Genomic DNA, 15,617 nt, shown 5'->3' with positions numbered 1-15,617 from the left:
CAGTTAAAAAAATAGAGAGAGGTGACCGAAGGCATGGAAAAAAGCACTGACAAGTCACGGGGAGCAGCCTGCTTCCCTGGAAGCTGAAATAATGATGGTGACTGCAGAAAACAGGAGGCTGAAGGCTAAAACCAATGACCTCGAAAACTGAGCTAAGGGGCAGATAGTGTGTCCCTATATGCTGACGACCTGTTTCTAGGGCCAGTGCAGACTCGATGGGCCTAATGGCCTCCTTTTGCACTGTAGATTCTATGATTCTATACGGACCCAGTCTCCTCTATAGCTGCGATAATGAAACTACTCAGTTTTGGCTCCTTTTCAGGATATAAACTGAAGCTGCAGAAGAGTGTATTCCCATTAACCCCCCGGGGAGGGGAACCGATCTGGGGTATTACCTTATCGTCTTGCCAGAGGTAGCTTTTTTATCTGGATATCCGGGTGGCCTGCAACTGGTCACCGCTCCGTTAATTGAACAACACTAATCTGGCGAACAGGTGAGCTCCAAAGTAGGATAACCTCTCTCTGTCCTTAGTGGGCAGGATCCAGACTATAAAAATGAATATTTCCCCCGTGTTTTAACTTCATTTTCAGTGCCTCCTGATGTTTCTCCCGAAACACTTTTTTGCTAAGATTAATAAGTTTATGACCTCTTTTATTTGGGCAGATAAGACCCTAAGATTCCATTGGGCATTCATCAAGAGGGACCAGCAGTCAGAGGAGTCTGGTGTTACCCAACCTGCTTATTTATTATTGGGTGGCTAACATTGAGAAGATACTGGGATGGTTTGGGCAGCCGGGCGCCAAGTGGGGACAGATGGAGGCAAGCTCCTGTAGGGGCTCTTGTCTCAGGGCTTTGACAATGGTCCCACTTCCCTTCTCGCCAATAAGGTTCTCTTGCATCTCAGTGGTGGTGTCCACTCAAATTTTGGCAGCATTACAAATTGAGATCAATGACATGGCTGGCCCCTAGCGGTGGCATCCAGGTATTCGGACGTCGGGTTTAGACGTGAAATTTAGGTCATGGGAGGAGGAGGGCCTTGGGAGGTTTAGGGATCTATAAGTGGAGGGACAGTTTGCTAGTTTGGAGGTATTATCGACAAGGTTTCAAATTTCAGGGATGAATGTCTTCTGTTACCTCCAGGAAGGGGTGATTTTGTTAGAAAGGCTTTTGCCACATACCCCTTGGCTCCGCAAGCCTCCCTGTTGAGTAGGATCCTATCACTGGCAGTCTGGTTGTGGAGCATTTCCAACATCTATGGGCAAATCTGGTCAATGGATCTTGCTCTCATCTTGTCCCACTAGATGAGGGACATACAAAATGGAGGGTAGAGAACTGGGACTTATTTTCGATGAAGACTTCTGGTGTGAGGCCCTTCGTAGGATGAACTCCACGTTCTGAAGCAAATTTGTTTTTGTAAAAGTTCACAAAAAAAAACTAACACTGGGACTCGCAGCTCAGCACATTTTCCTCTTTCCTCATCCCTCAAACTTGGCACAACTTTTTATCTTATACTTGCTCTGAAGAAATATTTATACCAATATGTTGCCTTTAAAAAGGGATAAAGCAGATGTTTTTTTTGCCCCAAAAGGTTACTGAGCAAAAACACTGATCACTGGTCAAAATGGTTTTGACAATATGTACACAACTAGATCAAAAATGCTACAATTGGATTCTCAATCAAGAACCTAAAGGAAGTTTGAAGTCAAATATGAAAAATAATTGTGGACACTCACAAAGGAGCATACATATCCCCCACCTGTCTGGATTATAAAGGTCTATTTGAAACCTACCTGAACTTGGAATCTGGATTTGTGCATTTAAAAGAACTGCTATCAATACTGAGTCACCCTGAAAATTCTCAGCTTCCCATTTCAGAAAAATATTTTTTGCATCTATCTAAAAACTTATGATTAAAAGAAAATAGCATCCAACACAAACACACAAACAAGACTGGCAGCACATGAGGTCTGCTCTTCCTATGTTAAAACAAACTCACTCAGAACTTCCACATTTTAGATTCCACACCACCAACCCCATCAGCTCCCTACCACCACCAATCCCGTCATACAGAACCACCACCAATCCCGTCACACAGAACCCCCACCAACATGCTCTTGATCTGGCTTTTTCATTTTGTGAATATTTGATTGAACATGGAAGGTTTCTTGTATTGCTGAAAACGAGCGCAGAAAAATTCAGAAGCCTATAAACTGTACACAAGTAGCACAAATTTCAACAATTTTTAAAATATTAACAGTACAATGGACAAAGTAAAAGATCCATGATTTCAACATGTCTTCTCAATGTTCTTGCTACTATTCATGTTTCTTTCCAATTTGCAGCTGAAGAGATATAGAACATAGTAAATAGAGATTAATAAAATGAATGAAGAATTGAGAAAGATGTAATGTTGATGACTTTACCACTAATGCGAGACATATCCTTAGAGATAAAGCGGAGTTTGATGAATACACAGCATTTCTCAAGTACATGTCAAACAAAATCAGTTACTATAAAAAAAATATGAAATGATGACGAAAATGATCATGTGGATTCAGCAGCCCTAAATTAAATGTAAACTTTTTTTCCAAATATATTAACATTACTTTACCTCTTGCAGGTGGATTATGCATAACTGGTGGTGTTTTGGTGCAATTGATAAGAGAATTTAATGCATTTTCCAAATTATTGCTGTGATCCATTAAGGCCTGTCTTGCTTCCTCCTTGCTGAAACCCATTTCAGTTATGTGCTGTAAAGCTCGCTCATCAACCTACAGGAGAAGAGGGCTCATTAAAGTACATCAAATATATATTTGATCATTAATGTTCAACAAGTACTATACTACTCTCCCAATTACTTAATGAAAATAGATTTGACTCATTCTTTCTAAACAAATATCTTATCTAGAAAGGTTAACTGAACTGTTATTTAATTTTAAAGAACACAAACTGACAATAATATTTTTTTTAAACTACTTGGGGCGGAGGTAACCTTGAAATCAAGCTAAATGCTCAGTAACATGGTAAAATTAATGAAGAAAATATGACTGTCGATCAGCATCACCGAATGAATTGTCCGCTGTGTCCACAAGTCATCCTCCAATATTCAATAAGCAATAAAGCATTGCATTATCAAACCTTATTTTCAGGTTAAACTACCAAGCAAATTTATTTAACAACACTGAACAGGCAAATCATAATCTTTATTAGTGTCACAAGTAGGCTTACATTAACACTGCAATGAGGTTACTGTGAAAATTCCCTAGTCACAACGCTACGGCTACGGGTACATTGAGGCAGAATTTAGAATGTCCAATTCACCTAACAAGCACGCCTTTCGGGACTTGTAGGAGGAAACCGGAGCACCCGGAGGAAACACAGGACGAACATAGACTCCGCACAGACAGTGACCCAAGCCTCAACTCCTCAAATGCCCTGTTCACCTGCTCAGGGAAAAAAGTTCGAGTTTATTATTAGGAACAGTGGTAACAGGGCATTTAATAAAACATATTAAACAAAGTAATTTCCCCTATATCTGGTTCTTTCTGTAATTGATTTGACATGGGTATGGATTTTACTGTCAGGAGCAAAACAAATGCTAGGTGCGGCACAGTGGTTAGCAATTCTGCCTCACAGTTCCAGGGACCAGGGTTCAATTCTGGTCTTGGGTGAGTGTCTGTGTGGAGTTTGCATGTTCTCCCAGTGTCTGCATGGGTTTCCTCCGGGTACTCCAGTTTCCTCCCACAGTCCAAAATTGCACGGGTAGGTGGGTTGACCATGCTAAAATTGCCCCTCAAGTATCCAGAGATACGGCAGAATGGTGGCGTAGTGGTTAGCACTGCTGCCTCACGGCGCTGAGATCCCAGGTTCGATCCCGGCTCTGGGTCATTGACTGTGTGGAGTTTGCACATTCTCTCCATGTTTGCCTGGGTTTCACCCCCACAACCTAAAGATGTGCAGGTAGGTGGATTGGCCACGCTAAATTGCCCCTTAATTGGAAAAAATGAATTGGATACTCTAAATTTTTTTTTTTTAAAGTGTCCAGGGATGTGCAGGTTAGGTGGGCTACAAGGATAGGGGAATGGGCCTGGGTTGGGTGCTCTTTCAGAGGGTTGGTGCAGACTCGGTGGGCCGAAAGGCCTCCTTCTGCACTCTAGGGATTGTATGGAAGGTGCTCACTTCTGACAACAAAGAAAGCTCCGTACAAATATTCAACAATCTCTGAGGAGTTAATTTAATCTTTGGCAACAGCTTAAATCTGGCACCAAGTCATGGGGATTCATCAGGTGGCCAGCAACAGTAATATCAACAAGTGTTCAGCAGCCACTCAAAGAATTCTCAAACAGAAAGCAGTAAATAAAATACACTCAATACCCTTCATTTTTATTACATATTATAGAGGGAAAAAACAATGGTTGGGAAATCAGAAGCACAAAGGGACTGGGATTCCCAGTTCAAGATTCTCTCAAGGTTAACATGCAGGTTCAGTCGGCAGTTAGGAGTATTGTGAGTAGTTTTAGGCCCCATATTTAAGGAAGGATATGCTGGCCTTGGAAAGGGTCCAGAGGAGGTTCACAAAAATGATCCCTGGAATGAAGAGCTTGTCATATGAAGAACATAGAACATACAGTGCAGGAGGCGGCAATTCGGCCCATCGTGTCTGCACCGGCCCACTTAAGCCCTCACTTCCACCTCGTAACCCATTAACCACTCCTAACCTTTTTTGGACCCTAAGTGCAATTCAGCATGGCCAATCCACCTAACCCGCATGTCTTTGGACTGTGGGAGGAAACCGGAGCACCTGGAGGAAACCCACGCAGACACGGGCAGAATATGCAGACTCCGCACACAACAGCGACCAAGCGGGGAATCGAACCTGGGACCCTGGCGCTGTGAAGCCACTTTGCTATCCATTTGTGCTGCCCAAGAGCGGTTGAAGACTCTGGGTCTGGGTGGGGGGGGGGGGGGGGGGGGGGGGGGGGGGGGGGGTTATTGAAACTTACAGGGTACTGAGGGGCCTTGATAGAGTGGACGTTGAGAGGATCTTTCCACTAGTAGGAAAAACTAGAACCGGAGGACACATTCTCAGAATGAAGGGACAATCCTTTAAAACTGAGATGAGACAGAATTTCTTCAGCCAGAGGGTGGTGAATCTGAGGAACTCTTCGCCGCCGAAGACCATGGAGGCCAAATTACTGAGTGCCTTTAAGACAGAGATAGATAGGTTCTTGATTAATAAGGGCATCAGGGGTTATGGGGAAAAGGCAGGAGAATGGGGATGAGGAACATATAGAACAGTACAGCACAGTACAGGCCCTTCAGCCCACGATGTTGTGCCGACCATTTATCCTAATCTAAGATCAACCTAACCTACACCCCTTCAATTTACTGCTGTCCATGTGCCTGTCTAAGAGTCGCTTAAATGTCCCTAATGACTCTCGACTCCACCACCTCTGCTGGCAGTGCATTCCACACACCCACCACTCTCTGTGTAAAGAATCTACCTCTCACATCTCCCCTCTACCTTCCTCCAATCACCTTAAAATTATGTCCCCTCGTGACAGCCATTCCCACCCTGGGGAAAAGTCTCTGGCTATCCACTCTATCCATGCCTCTCATCACATTGTACAACTCTATCAAGTCACCTCTCTGCCCTCTTCGCTCCAGTGAGAAATCCCTAGCTCCCTCAACCTTTCTTCATAAGAAAGGCAGCATCCTGGTAAATCTCCTCTGTACCCTCTCCAAATCAGCCATGATTGAATGGCGGAGCAGAGTCGATGGGCCAAATGGCCTAATTCTGCTCTGGATCTTATGGACACGCTCATTTGAAGCTGAAATATGAAACAAATCTTGGATTTTTTTAAAGATCAGAATGGGAAAATATGACATGACACTAACATGATTTTTTTTTTCTGGGACAGAGGCATTCACCACCAGTTACAACTTAGTACACAATTAAAAATCCAGTTAGATCTCATGAACAAGAAAAGGGAGATTTTATAAAAAACGGTGACATTACACTGTAAAGTTTCATCAGTTCAATGATATCCAATGGCAGCATGCACTCTATGAGCAAGCATAGAATCCGTGGCAGCTGCTTCTAGATTTATGCAATTAACTGCGCATGTGCAGACTCCTGAAGTTGCTGCCAGTTTCAGAGGAGTAACAAGGATGAATGCTGACATTTCTGCCATCATTGCCGTCACAAAATCCAAGGTACTGAAGTCACCCACTTCAAGTTAAACCTTTTTTTCAGCTCTGGTGCTGTTTATTTCATAATCCTCTAATCTGATTGTTAAGGAGGTACACAATTGTTTGCCCTGGTCACGAATACAAAAGTTTCTATACTTAGCTCACCTGTCCAAAGGCAAAATTCAGATGGATTTCACAAGCAGCACTGATTACGTACAGTAAAACTCCAGCACTGGTGTAAGGTGGCTGAGTTTTGCATCATCGTTGCAACTATCATATGATATGCAACCCAAATCTGAAGAAAGAATGTTATTTAATTCTGCACCAAAGCTCATATCTCTGATAAACAAGTCACTTTGTTGCAGTGTAACTTTGGACCTTAACATATGATTAAGCTACACAGTTTAGCAATTTTGCAAAGCTAAAACACAAACGTTATAATTGATAGTAGGAGAGCACTTTTAGATGCATGCATATATCCTCCATAGCCAAACTTTTATCTGCTTCTGCAATAGAATCACAACAGAGCCCACTCCATTTGTTCAAGTTGCATATGCAATGTGAAGTACTGTTCAAAAAACAAAGTGAAGAGCCAACCAAAACACAAGATAAAGTAAATTCATAATTCTGTGTAAAAATTAAAACCTTACCAATTCTCGATATACTCCTTCAGGTTTCCCATCTGCCCTTATACACTTCTCCTCTCTGTTCTTCTGGAACGCATCTCTGCTCCTGTTGCCTGTGCCACTTGAATTCAAATTGCTCCGCACATTGCTTCCTCCACCAAATATCTTTGCCTTGGGTTCAAGAAAAGATATTCATGACATAAAAACCTATTATGTTTGACCATACTCATTTAATTGCAGACACCATCAGGCCATGAAAAAGATGTATTAAAAAAATTCCACCTGCACGGAATCCATGCTCCATGCAGTACATACTCATGTACTTCATAACCAAAGTTAAGCAGAAAAGCAGAAACATTTCTTCACAACTGCAGATGATCAAACACTTTCAAACTCATTCTTGGTTTATGTAAAGCAGAACAAATCTTGGCTGACGTTAATGAAACCATCAATTATTATTTAAATAGTAAAAAAATTGCAGCATGCTGCTGTGCAGAGGGACCTGGGTGTCCTTGTGCGTGAATCGCAAAAAGTTGGTTTGCAGATGCAGCAGGTCATTAAAAAGGCAAATGGGATTTTGTCTTTCACAGCTAGAGGGATGGAGTTTAAAAACAGGGTGGTTATGTTGCAGCTGTATAGGGTGCTGGTGATGCCACACCTGGAGTACTGTGTACAGTTTTCGTCTCCTTATTTAAGAAAGGATGGACTGGCACTGGAGGGGGTGCAGAGGAAATTACTAGGTTGATCCCAGAGTTGAGAGGATTGGCTTTTGAGAAGAGACTGAGTAGACTAGTCTCCGAGTGCTGAATTTGGTGCATTTTGAGTGCTATACTAAGAGTTTGGTGACCGAGGGAGTGAGGTGAGGAGGGAGTAAGGTGCTCCTTTCATTTTGTTTCCGACATTTCCGCAAAGAGTGAGAAGAGAGCCAGGAGTTTACAGAAAGTGTAGCTGACTGGGAGCAGAGTCGGAGGGCGGAGATCTAGTTAGTCCACAGGGCAGCTATATTCTGTCAGGTAAGAGGGGATGGAGGCTAGGCCAGTTGCATGCTCCTCCTGTAGGATGTGGGTGGTGAGGGATACCACCGGTGTCCCCGCTGACTATACCTGCGGGAAGTGCACCCAACTTCAGCTCCTCAAAGACCGTGTTAGGGAACTGGAGCTGAAGATGGATGAACTTTGGATCATCCGGGAGGCAGAGGGGGTGATTGAGAAGAGTTACAGGGAGGTAACCACACCCAAGGTACAGGACAAGAATAGCTGGGTTACAGTCAGGGGGAAAAAAACAAACAGGCAGACAGTGCAGGGATCCCTCGTGGCCGTTCCCCTTCAAAACAAGTATACCGTTTTGGATGCTGTTGGGGGGGGGGGGGGGGGATGACCTGCCGGGGGAAGGCCCTAGCGGCCAGGTCTCTGGCACGGAGTCTGACTCTGGGGCTCAGAAGGGAAGGGGGGAGAATAGAAAAGCAATAGTTGTAGGAGATTCAATGGTTAGGGCAATAGATAGGAGATTCTGTGGTCGCGAGCGAAACTCCCGGAAGGTATGTTGCCTCCCGGGTGCCAGGGTCAGGGATGTCTCGGATCGTGTCTTCAGGATCCTTAAGGGGGAGGGTGAGCAGCCAGAAGTCGTGGTGCACATTGGTACCAACGACATAGGTAGGAAAAGGGGTGTGGAGGTAATAAACAAGTTTAGGGAGTTAGGCTGGAAGTTAAAAGCCAGGACAGACAGAGTTGTCATCTCTGGTTTGTTGCCGGTGCCACGTGATAGCGAGGCTAGGAATAGGGAGAGAGTGCAGTTGAACACGTGGCTGCAGGAATGGTATAGGAGGGAAGGCTTCAGGTATTTGGATAATTGGAGCGCATTCTGGGGAAGGTGGGACCTGTACAAGCAGGACTGGTTGCATCTGAACCAGAGGGGCACCAATATCCTGGGAGGGAGGTTTTCTAGTACTCTTCGGGAGGGTTTAAACTAATTTGGCAGGGGAATGGGAACCGGATTTGTAGTCCAGCAACTAAGGTAGCCGATGTTCAGGATGCCAAAGCGTGTAATGAGGCAGTGGGGAAGGGAACACTGACAAAGGAGAGTACTTGCAGGCACGGAGATGGGTTGAAGTGTGTATACTTCAACGCAAGAAGCATCAGGAATAAGGTGGGTGAACTTAAGGCATGGATCGGTACTTGGGACTACGATGTGGTGGCCATCACGGAAACTTGGATAGAAGAGGGGCAAAAATGGTTGTTGGAGGTCCCTGGTTATAGATGTTTCAATAAGATTAGGGAGGGTGGTAAAAGAGGTGGGGGCGTGGCATTGTTAATTAGAGATAGTATAACAGCTGCAGAAAGGCAGTTCGAGGAGTATCACCCTAATGAGGTAGTATGGGTTGAAGTCAGAAATAGGAAAGGAGCAGTCACCTTGTTAGGAGTTTTCTATAGGCCCCCCAAAAGTAGCAGAGGTGTGGAGGAACAGATTGGGAAACAGATTTTGGAAAGGTGCAGAAGTCACAGGGTAGTAGTCATGGGTGACTTTAACTTCCCAAATATTGAGTGGAAACTCTTTAGATCAAATAGTTTGGATGGGGTGGTGTTTGTGCAGTGTGTCCAGGAAGCTTTTCTAACACAGTATGTAGATTGTCCGACCAGAGGAGGGGCAATATTGGATTTAGTACTTGGTAATGAACCAGGGCAAGTGATAGATTTGTTAGTGGGGGAGCATTTTGGAGATAGTGACCACAATTCTGTGACTTTCACTTTAGTAATGGAGAGGGATAGGTGCGTGCAACAGGGCAAGGTTTACAATTGGGGGAAGGGTAAATACGATGTTGTCAGACAAGAATTGAAGTGTATAAGTTGGGAACATAGGCTGTCAGGGAAGGACACAAGTAAAATGTGGAACTTGTTCAAGGAACAGGTACTACGTGTCCTTGATATGTATGTCCCTGTCAGGCAGGGAAGAGATGGTCGAGTGAGGGAACCATGGTTGACAAGAGAGGTTGAATGTCTTGTTAAGAAGAAAAAGGAGCCTTATGTAAGGCTGAGGAAATAAGGTTCAGACAGGGCATTGGAGGGATACAAGATAGCCAGGAGGGAACTGAAGAAAGGGATTAGGAGAGCTAAGAGAGGGCATGAACAATCTTTGGCTGGTAGGATCAAGGAAAACCCCAAGGCCTTTTACACATATGTGAGAAATATGAGAATGACTAGAGCGAGGGTAGGTCCGATCAAGGACAGTAGCGGGAGATTGTGTATTGAGTCTGAAGAGATAGGAGAGGTCTTGAACGAGTACTTTTCTTCTGTATTTACAAATGAGAGGGGTGGTATTGTTGGAGAGGCCAGTGTGAAACAGACTGGTAAGCTCGAGGAAATACTTGTTAGGAAGGAAGATGTGTTGGGCATTTTGAAAAACTTGAGGATAGACAAGTCCCCCGGGCCTGACGGGATATATCCAAGGATTCTATGGGAAGCAAGAGATGAAATTGCAGAGCCGTTGGCAATGATCTTTTCGTCCTCACTGTCAACAGGGGTGGTACCAGGGGATTGGAGAGTGGCGAATGTCGTGCCCCTGTTCAAAAAAGGGACTAGGGATAACCCTGGGAATTACAGGCCAGTTAGTCTTGCTTCGGTGGTAGGCAAAGTAATGGAAAGGGTACTGAAGGATAGGATTTCTGAGCATCTGGAAAGACACTGCTTGATTAGGGATAGTCAGCACGGATTTGTGAGGGGTAGGTCTTGCCTTACAAATCTTATTGAATTCTTTGAGGAGGTGACCAAGCATGTGGATGAAGGTAAAGCAGTGGATGTAGTGTACATATATTTTAGTAAGGCATTTGATAAGGTTCCCCATGGTAGGCTTCTGCAGAAAGTAAGGAGGCATGGGATAGTGGGAAATTTGGCCAGTTGGATAACGAACTGGCTAACCGATAGAAGTCAGAGAGTGGTGGTGGATGGCAAATATTCAGCCTGGATCCCAGTTACCAGTGGCGTACCGCAGGGATCAGTTCTGGGTCCTCTGCTGTTTGTGATTTTCATTAATGACTTGGATGAGGGAGTTGAAGGGTGGGTCAGTAAATTTGCAGACGATACAAAGATTGGTGGAGTTGTGGATAGTGAGGAGGGCTGTTGTTGGCTGCAAAGAGACATAGATAGGATGCAGAGCTGGGCTGAAAAGTGGCAGATGGAGTTTAACCCTGAAAAGTGTGAGGTTGTCCATTTTGAAAGGACAAATATGAATGCGGAATACAGGGTTAACGGTAGAGTTCTTGGCAATGTGGAGGAGCAGAGAGATCTTGGGGTCTATGTTCATACATCTTTGAAAGTTGCCACTCAAGTGGATAGAGCTGTGAAGAAGGCCTATGGTGTGCTCGCGTTCATTAACAGAGGGATTGAATTTAAGAACCGTGAGGTGATGATGCAGCTGTACAAAACTTTGGTAAGGCCACATTTGGAGTACTGTGTACAGTTCTGGTCACCTCATTTTAGGAAGGACGTGGAAGCTTTGGAAAGGTGCAAAGAAGATTTACCAGGATGTTACCTGGAATGGAGAGTAGGTCTTACGAGGAAAGGTTGAGGGTGCTAGGCCTTTTCTCATTAGAGCGGAGAAGGATGAGGGGCGACTTGATAGAGGTTTATAAGATGATCAGGGGAATAGATAGAGTAGATAGTCAGAGACTTTTTCCCCGGGTGGAACAAACCATTACAAGGGGACATAAATTTAAGGTGAAAGGTGGAAGATATAGGAGGGATATCAGAGGTAGGTTCTTTACCCAGAGAGTAGTGGGGGCATGGAATGCACTGCCTGTGGAAGTAGTTGAGTCGGAAACATTAGGGACCTTCAAGCAGCTATTGGATAGGTACATGGATTACGGTAAAATGATATAGTGTAGATTTATTTGTTCTTAAGGGCAGCACGGTAGCATTGTGGATAGCACAATTGCTTCACAGCTCCAGGGTCCCCGGTTCGATTCCGGCTTGGGTCACTGTCTTTGCGGAGTCTGCACGTCCTCCCCGTGTCTGCGTGGGTTTCCTCCAGGTGCTCCGGTTTCCTCCCACAGTCCAAAGATGTGCGGGTTAGGTGAATTGGCCAATGATAAATTGCCCTTAATGTCCAAATTGCCCTTGGTGTTGGGTGGAGGTGTTGAGTTTGGGTAGGGTGCTCTTTCCAAGAGCCGGTGCAGACTCAGGGGGCCGAATGGCCTCCTTCTGCACTGTAAATTCAATGACAATCTATGATTAATCTAGGACAAAGGTTCGGCACAACATCGTGGGCCGAAGGGCCTGTTCTGTGCTGTATGTTCTATGTTATACTCATTAGAGTTTAGAAGAATGAGGGGGGGGGACCTTATCGAAACATATAAAATTATGAAGGGAATAGATAAGATGGAAGTAGGGAGAATGTTTCCACTGGTGAGTGAAACTAGAGCTTGGTGACATGGCCTCAAAATAAGGGGGAACCGATTTAGGACTGAATTGACGAGGAATTTCTTCACCCAAAGGGTTGTGTATCTGTGGAATTTCCTGCTCAGTGAAGCAATTGAGGCTCCTTCATCAAATGTTTCTACGGCAAAGATAGGTAGATTTTTGAACAGTAAAGATATACTCTCGGTTTCCTTCTGAACAATTGTTGCAGAATAACTTTTTGTTTCTACATGTCATTAAGCTTTTGGTGTTGGTGAAGCAGTTTTCAAAACTATGGTGACCTTTTGCTAATTTTCTGCTTGGTACACGCGGACATTTTCAGTGCAGAGAAAGGAAACATCTACCCTTAAATGGCAAATTGTAAATACACTTAAGATCATCTTCTTTATACCATTAGTATCTGTAGAATGTCAACCAACATTTTAACAAGTAACCAATACTGTGCCATCTGCCCTGCAGGATAATAGAATGATATAGGAGGCCAATATTACACCCTTTGTGCCGATGCCAGCATGCCAGCTCCTTGAACGAGCTACTCAATTAGTTCCAATTCCCTCAGCTTTCCCAACAGATCTCAAAATGCTTTCTTTTCACGTATGTATTCAATTTAGTTACGAAAGTTACAATTGCTTCCAACGGCCTTTCAGGTTTTGTACTGCAGATTATAGCATGTTGCGTTTATAAAAAATAAATTACATTTCACGCCTCGTTCTTTTCCCAGTTATTTAAAGAGTTCAAATGAAGAACTACCAGGATATAATTCAAACAATACTTGCATACTTTACTATTGCCGACTTTACTATATACTAAGTACAACCAAATTTTCATTCACAGTCTCATAGCTTCAAAGCCCCAAAGACTAGGAAGTACTTTTCTTTAGAGTCCAGTCACCATTATAATTCTTATGTTTAAATTCTTTCTTTCCACACACACATTCCTTGCTCCCTGATCTTAGTCAACTTCAAAAGCACCTACTCTGAAAAATAAACCCGCAGTTCCCCTCACTGCAATATCTTACACAAACATTTCCCCTTTGACCCATAGGGGCAGCTTTGGCCTCAGCTGCATAGGCTCCACCTGGTGGAAACCCAACCCCAAATGCCTTTGCAACATTTTGTGCTGATAAAACCCATCTCTGAACAAGATTTTATTCACTCTTGCTAATCTCCACCATATGGTGGCCAGTCCTCCCCCTTCTTACAACTCTTCGAAGTATCCAAGGACATCTGACATGAAAAGAGTTATACATGGTCTAGTTATCAGGATATGGACAAATATGTTAGCCAATGATACACAGTCCCACAAATAGCTTTGAGAATCATGACAAGATAATCTGATAAAGGATGAACTTTGGCCAGGACATTCATGGCATGGAAACTTTTATACTCACCCAATCAGAATGAGCCTTGATTTAACATATCATCTGAAGGCAGACAGCTCTGGCAGTATAGCATTCCCTTAATCCTACATTGGAATGTTAGTCCACCCTCCGAACAAATCCCCAGAGCGGGAATTGAACCCATGGCGATCTTACTTAGAAGAGGAATCAAGATTTATACCATCTTGATAGGGGGCGATAATGGGTTTACACAGGCAGGTCTCTCGTGGCTAATGGCGAGTCAAAATGCATGCTAGTGCAAATGGAGCAGCAGGGTGTGTTGGTTTAGCGAGTTTCACAGAATTATTGAAACATTTGGAAATAAGTTTTAATTGAGGTCCTCAGGAGGCTCTTTGGCATGTCGGCAAATACACTGCATTTTTGCTGCAGGTAGAAAAATGAGGTCTGTTTTCCCGGGAAACAAAGTTGCATTACAATCCACATTTGTCCATGACATAATCCAAAGAGAGGCCCAGATCACAGAATCTTAAAATTTAGGTGGAGGAAGCCATTCAGCCCGTCTAGAGCTATTCCAATCCCATTCTATCTCATCCAAACTTACCTATAGCTGCAGCATCTTAACCTGCCCAAAACCATTCCCATTCCCTCAAATCACGTGATCCTCCTACTGACTGTAATATGGCTACTTTGTTTCAACATTCCTATAAAATTAGAGAACCAAATGTATAAACCAAACAGCAAATGCTTGTGCAGAGGATGACTCTTCCTTGCGGATGTCTGGGTTTCAATGAAATGTCACTCTAGGCTGAGACATCGCAGATGGCTTAGGAACCCCTGTGAGCTCTCCATCAGTGAAGACATTGCTTGTTGCTCGGTAGAGGTGGTTGGGGAATGCTGGCTCAAGCAACTGCCCTCTCATTCTGTCTCTCTTGATATTTTCTCTCAGCAGCTGTTCTTATTGATTAGAAGGTCTTGCACCATTTTTGTCGATGGATCAACATTAGGGTCATGACTGGGCATTTGATTCCCATGTGTTGATGCTAACAGAGCAGATCTTCATGGAGAACTGAAGATCGATGTGGGGGGGGGTTACACTGCTGACGGGGAGAGGGCTATCAAAGTGGAGGAGGGTTGATGATGGTAGTTGCCCGAGGGCGGGCTGGGGAGGTGCGGGGCATGGGCCGCAGACTGGCGGAAGAGAGGTCATGGTTGATCGACAGGAGAGGGGGGGCGGGGTTCTCCCTGATCAGGCTGGTCACGTGGAATGTTCGGGGACTGAATGGGCCAGTCAAAAGACCCGTGTGTTTGCGCATTTGAGGCAACTGAAGGCGGACGTGGCTATGTTGCAGGAGACACATCTGAAGGTGGGGGATTAGGTTAGGTTAAGGAAGGGATGGGTTGGACAGGTGATCCATTCGGGGTTAGACTTTAAAACGAGGGAGGGTGGCGATCTTGGTTAATATGCGGGTGGCAATCAAGGTGGGGAATATAGAAGCAGACCCCCGGGGGGGGGGGGGGGGGGGGGGGGGATATTTTATGGTTAGTGGGAAGCTGGAGGGAATGACCGTGGTATTGGCAAATATATGTGTAACAAACTGGGATGATGTTGAGTTTGTTAGTCGGGTGCTGGGGACGATCCTGGACTTAGATTCACGTTGATTGATTATGGGGGGAGATTTCAATACAGTCCTGGATCCAAGGCTTGACCGGTCGAGTTCTAGGTCTGGGAAGGTAACAGCTATGACAAAGGATCTCCGGGGGTTCATGAAGCGCATGCGGGGGGGGGGGGGGAACATGTGCATAAGGTGTATTCCCGGATAGACTTTTTTGTTATGGATAAGACGCTGCTGGCTGAGGTGGTGGATGCTGAATATTCAGCACTAGTGGTGTCAGACCACGTCCCGCACTTTGGTGGACTTGTGGACTTGCAAGTCAGCAAAAGGGAAGGTTCAGCACCAGCAATGGAGGTTGGATGTGGGGCTGTCAGCGGAGGAGGTGTGTGAGCGGGTGAGGGAGGCCATTCAGGGATATATAGGGATCAATGACACAGG

The 15,617-nt window shown here is 44.6% G+C and overlaps 1 protein-coding gene across 5 annotated transcripts in view; it reads right to left on the bottom strand.

Moving 5' to 3' along the window:
• The window catches only part of tdrd3 (tudor domain containing 3), a 182,556-nt gene that overhangs the window by 92,084 nt on the left and 74,855 nt on the right, over window positions 1-15,617 (bottom strand). For all 5 annotated transcript variants that reach the window (XR_011935141.1, XR_011935142.1, XM_072476317.1 and 2 more), the window contains exons 8-9: window positions 6,844-6,990; window positions 2,613-2,772 (exon numbers count right to left, since the gene is read on the bottom strand). Coding sequence is in view for 3 of the 5 variants with exons in the window: in XM_072476317.1 (XP_072332418.1) it covers window positions 2,613-2,772; window positions 6,844-6,990 (307 nt within the window). In the remaining 2 variants the exon portion in view is untranslated. The remainder of the gene's footprint in view (window positions 1-2,612; window positions 2,773-6,843; window positions 6,991-15,617) is intronic.

The sequence above is a fragment of the Scyliorhinus torazame genome, chromosome 15, assembly GCF_047496885.1.
Source record: "Scyliorhinus torazame isolate Kashiwa2021f chromosome 15, sScyTor2.1, whole genome shotgun sequence".
NCBI lineage: Eukaryota > Metazoa > Chordata > Chondrichthyes > Carcharhiniformes > Scyliorhinidae > Scyliorhinus > Scyliorhinus torazame.
Note: the sequence above shows the minus strand (reverse complement) of the source record. Positions and strands in the feature narration are given on the sequence as shown.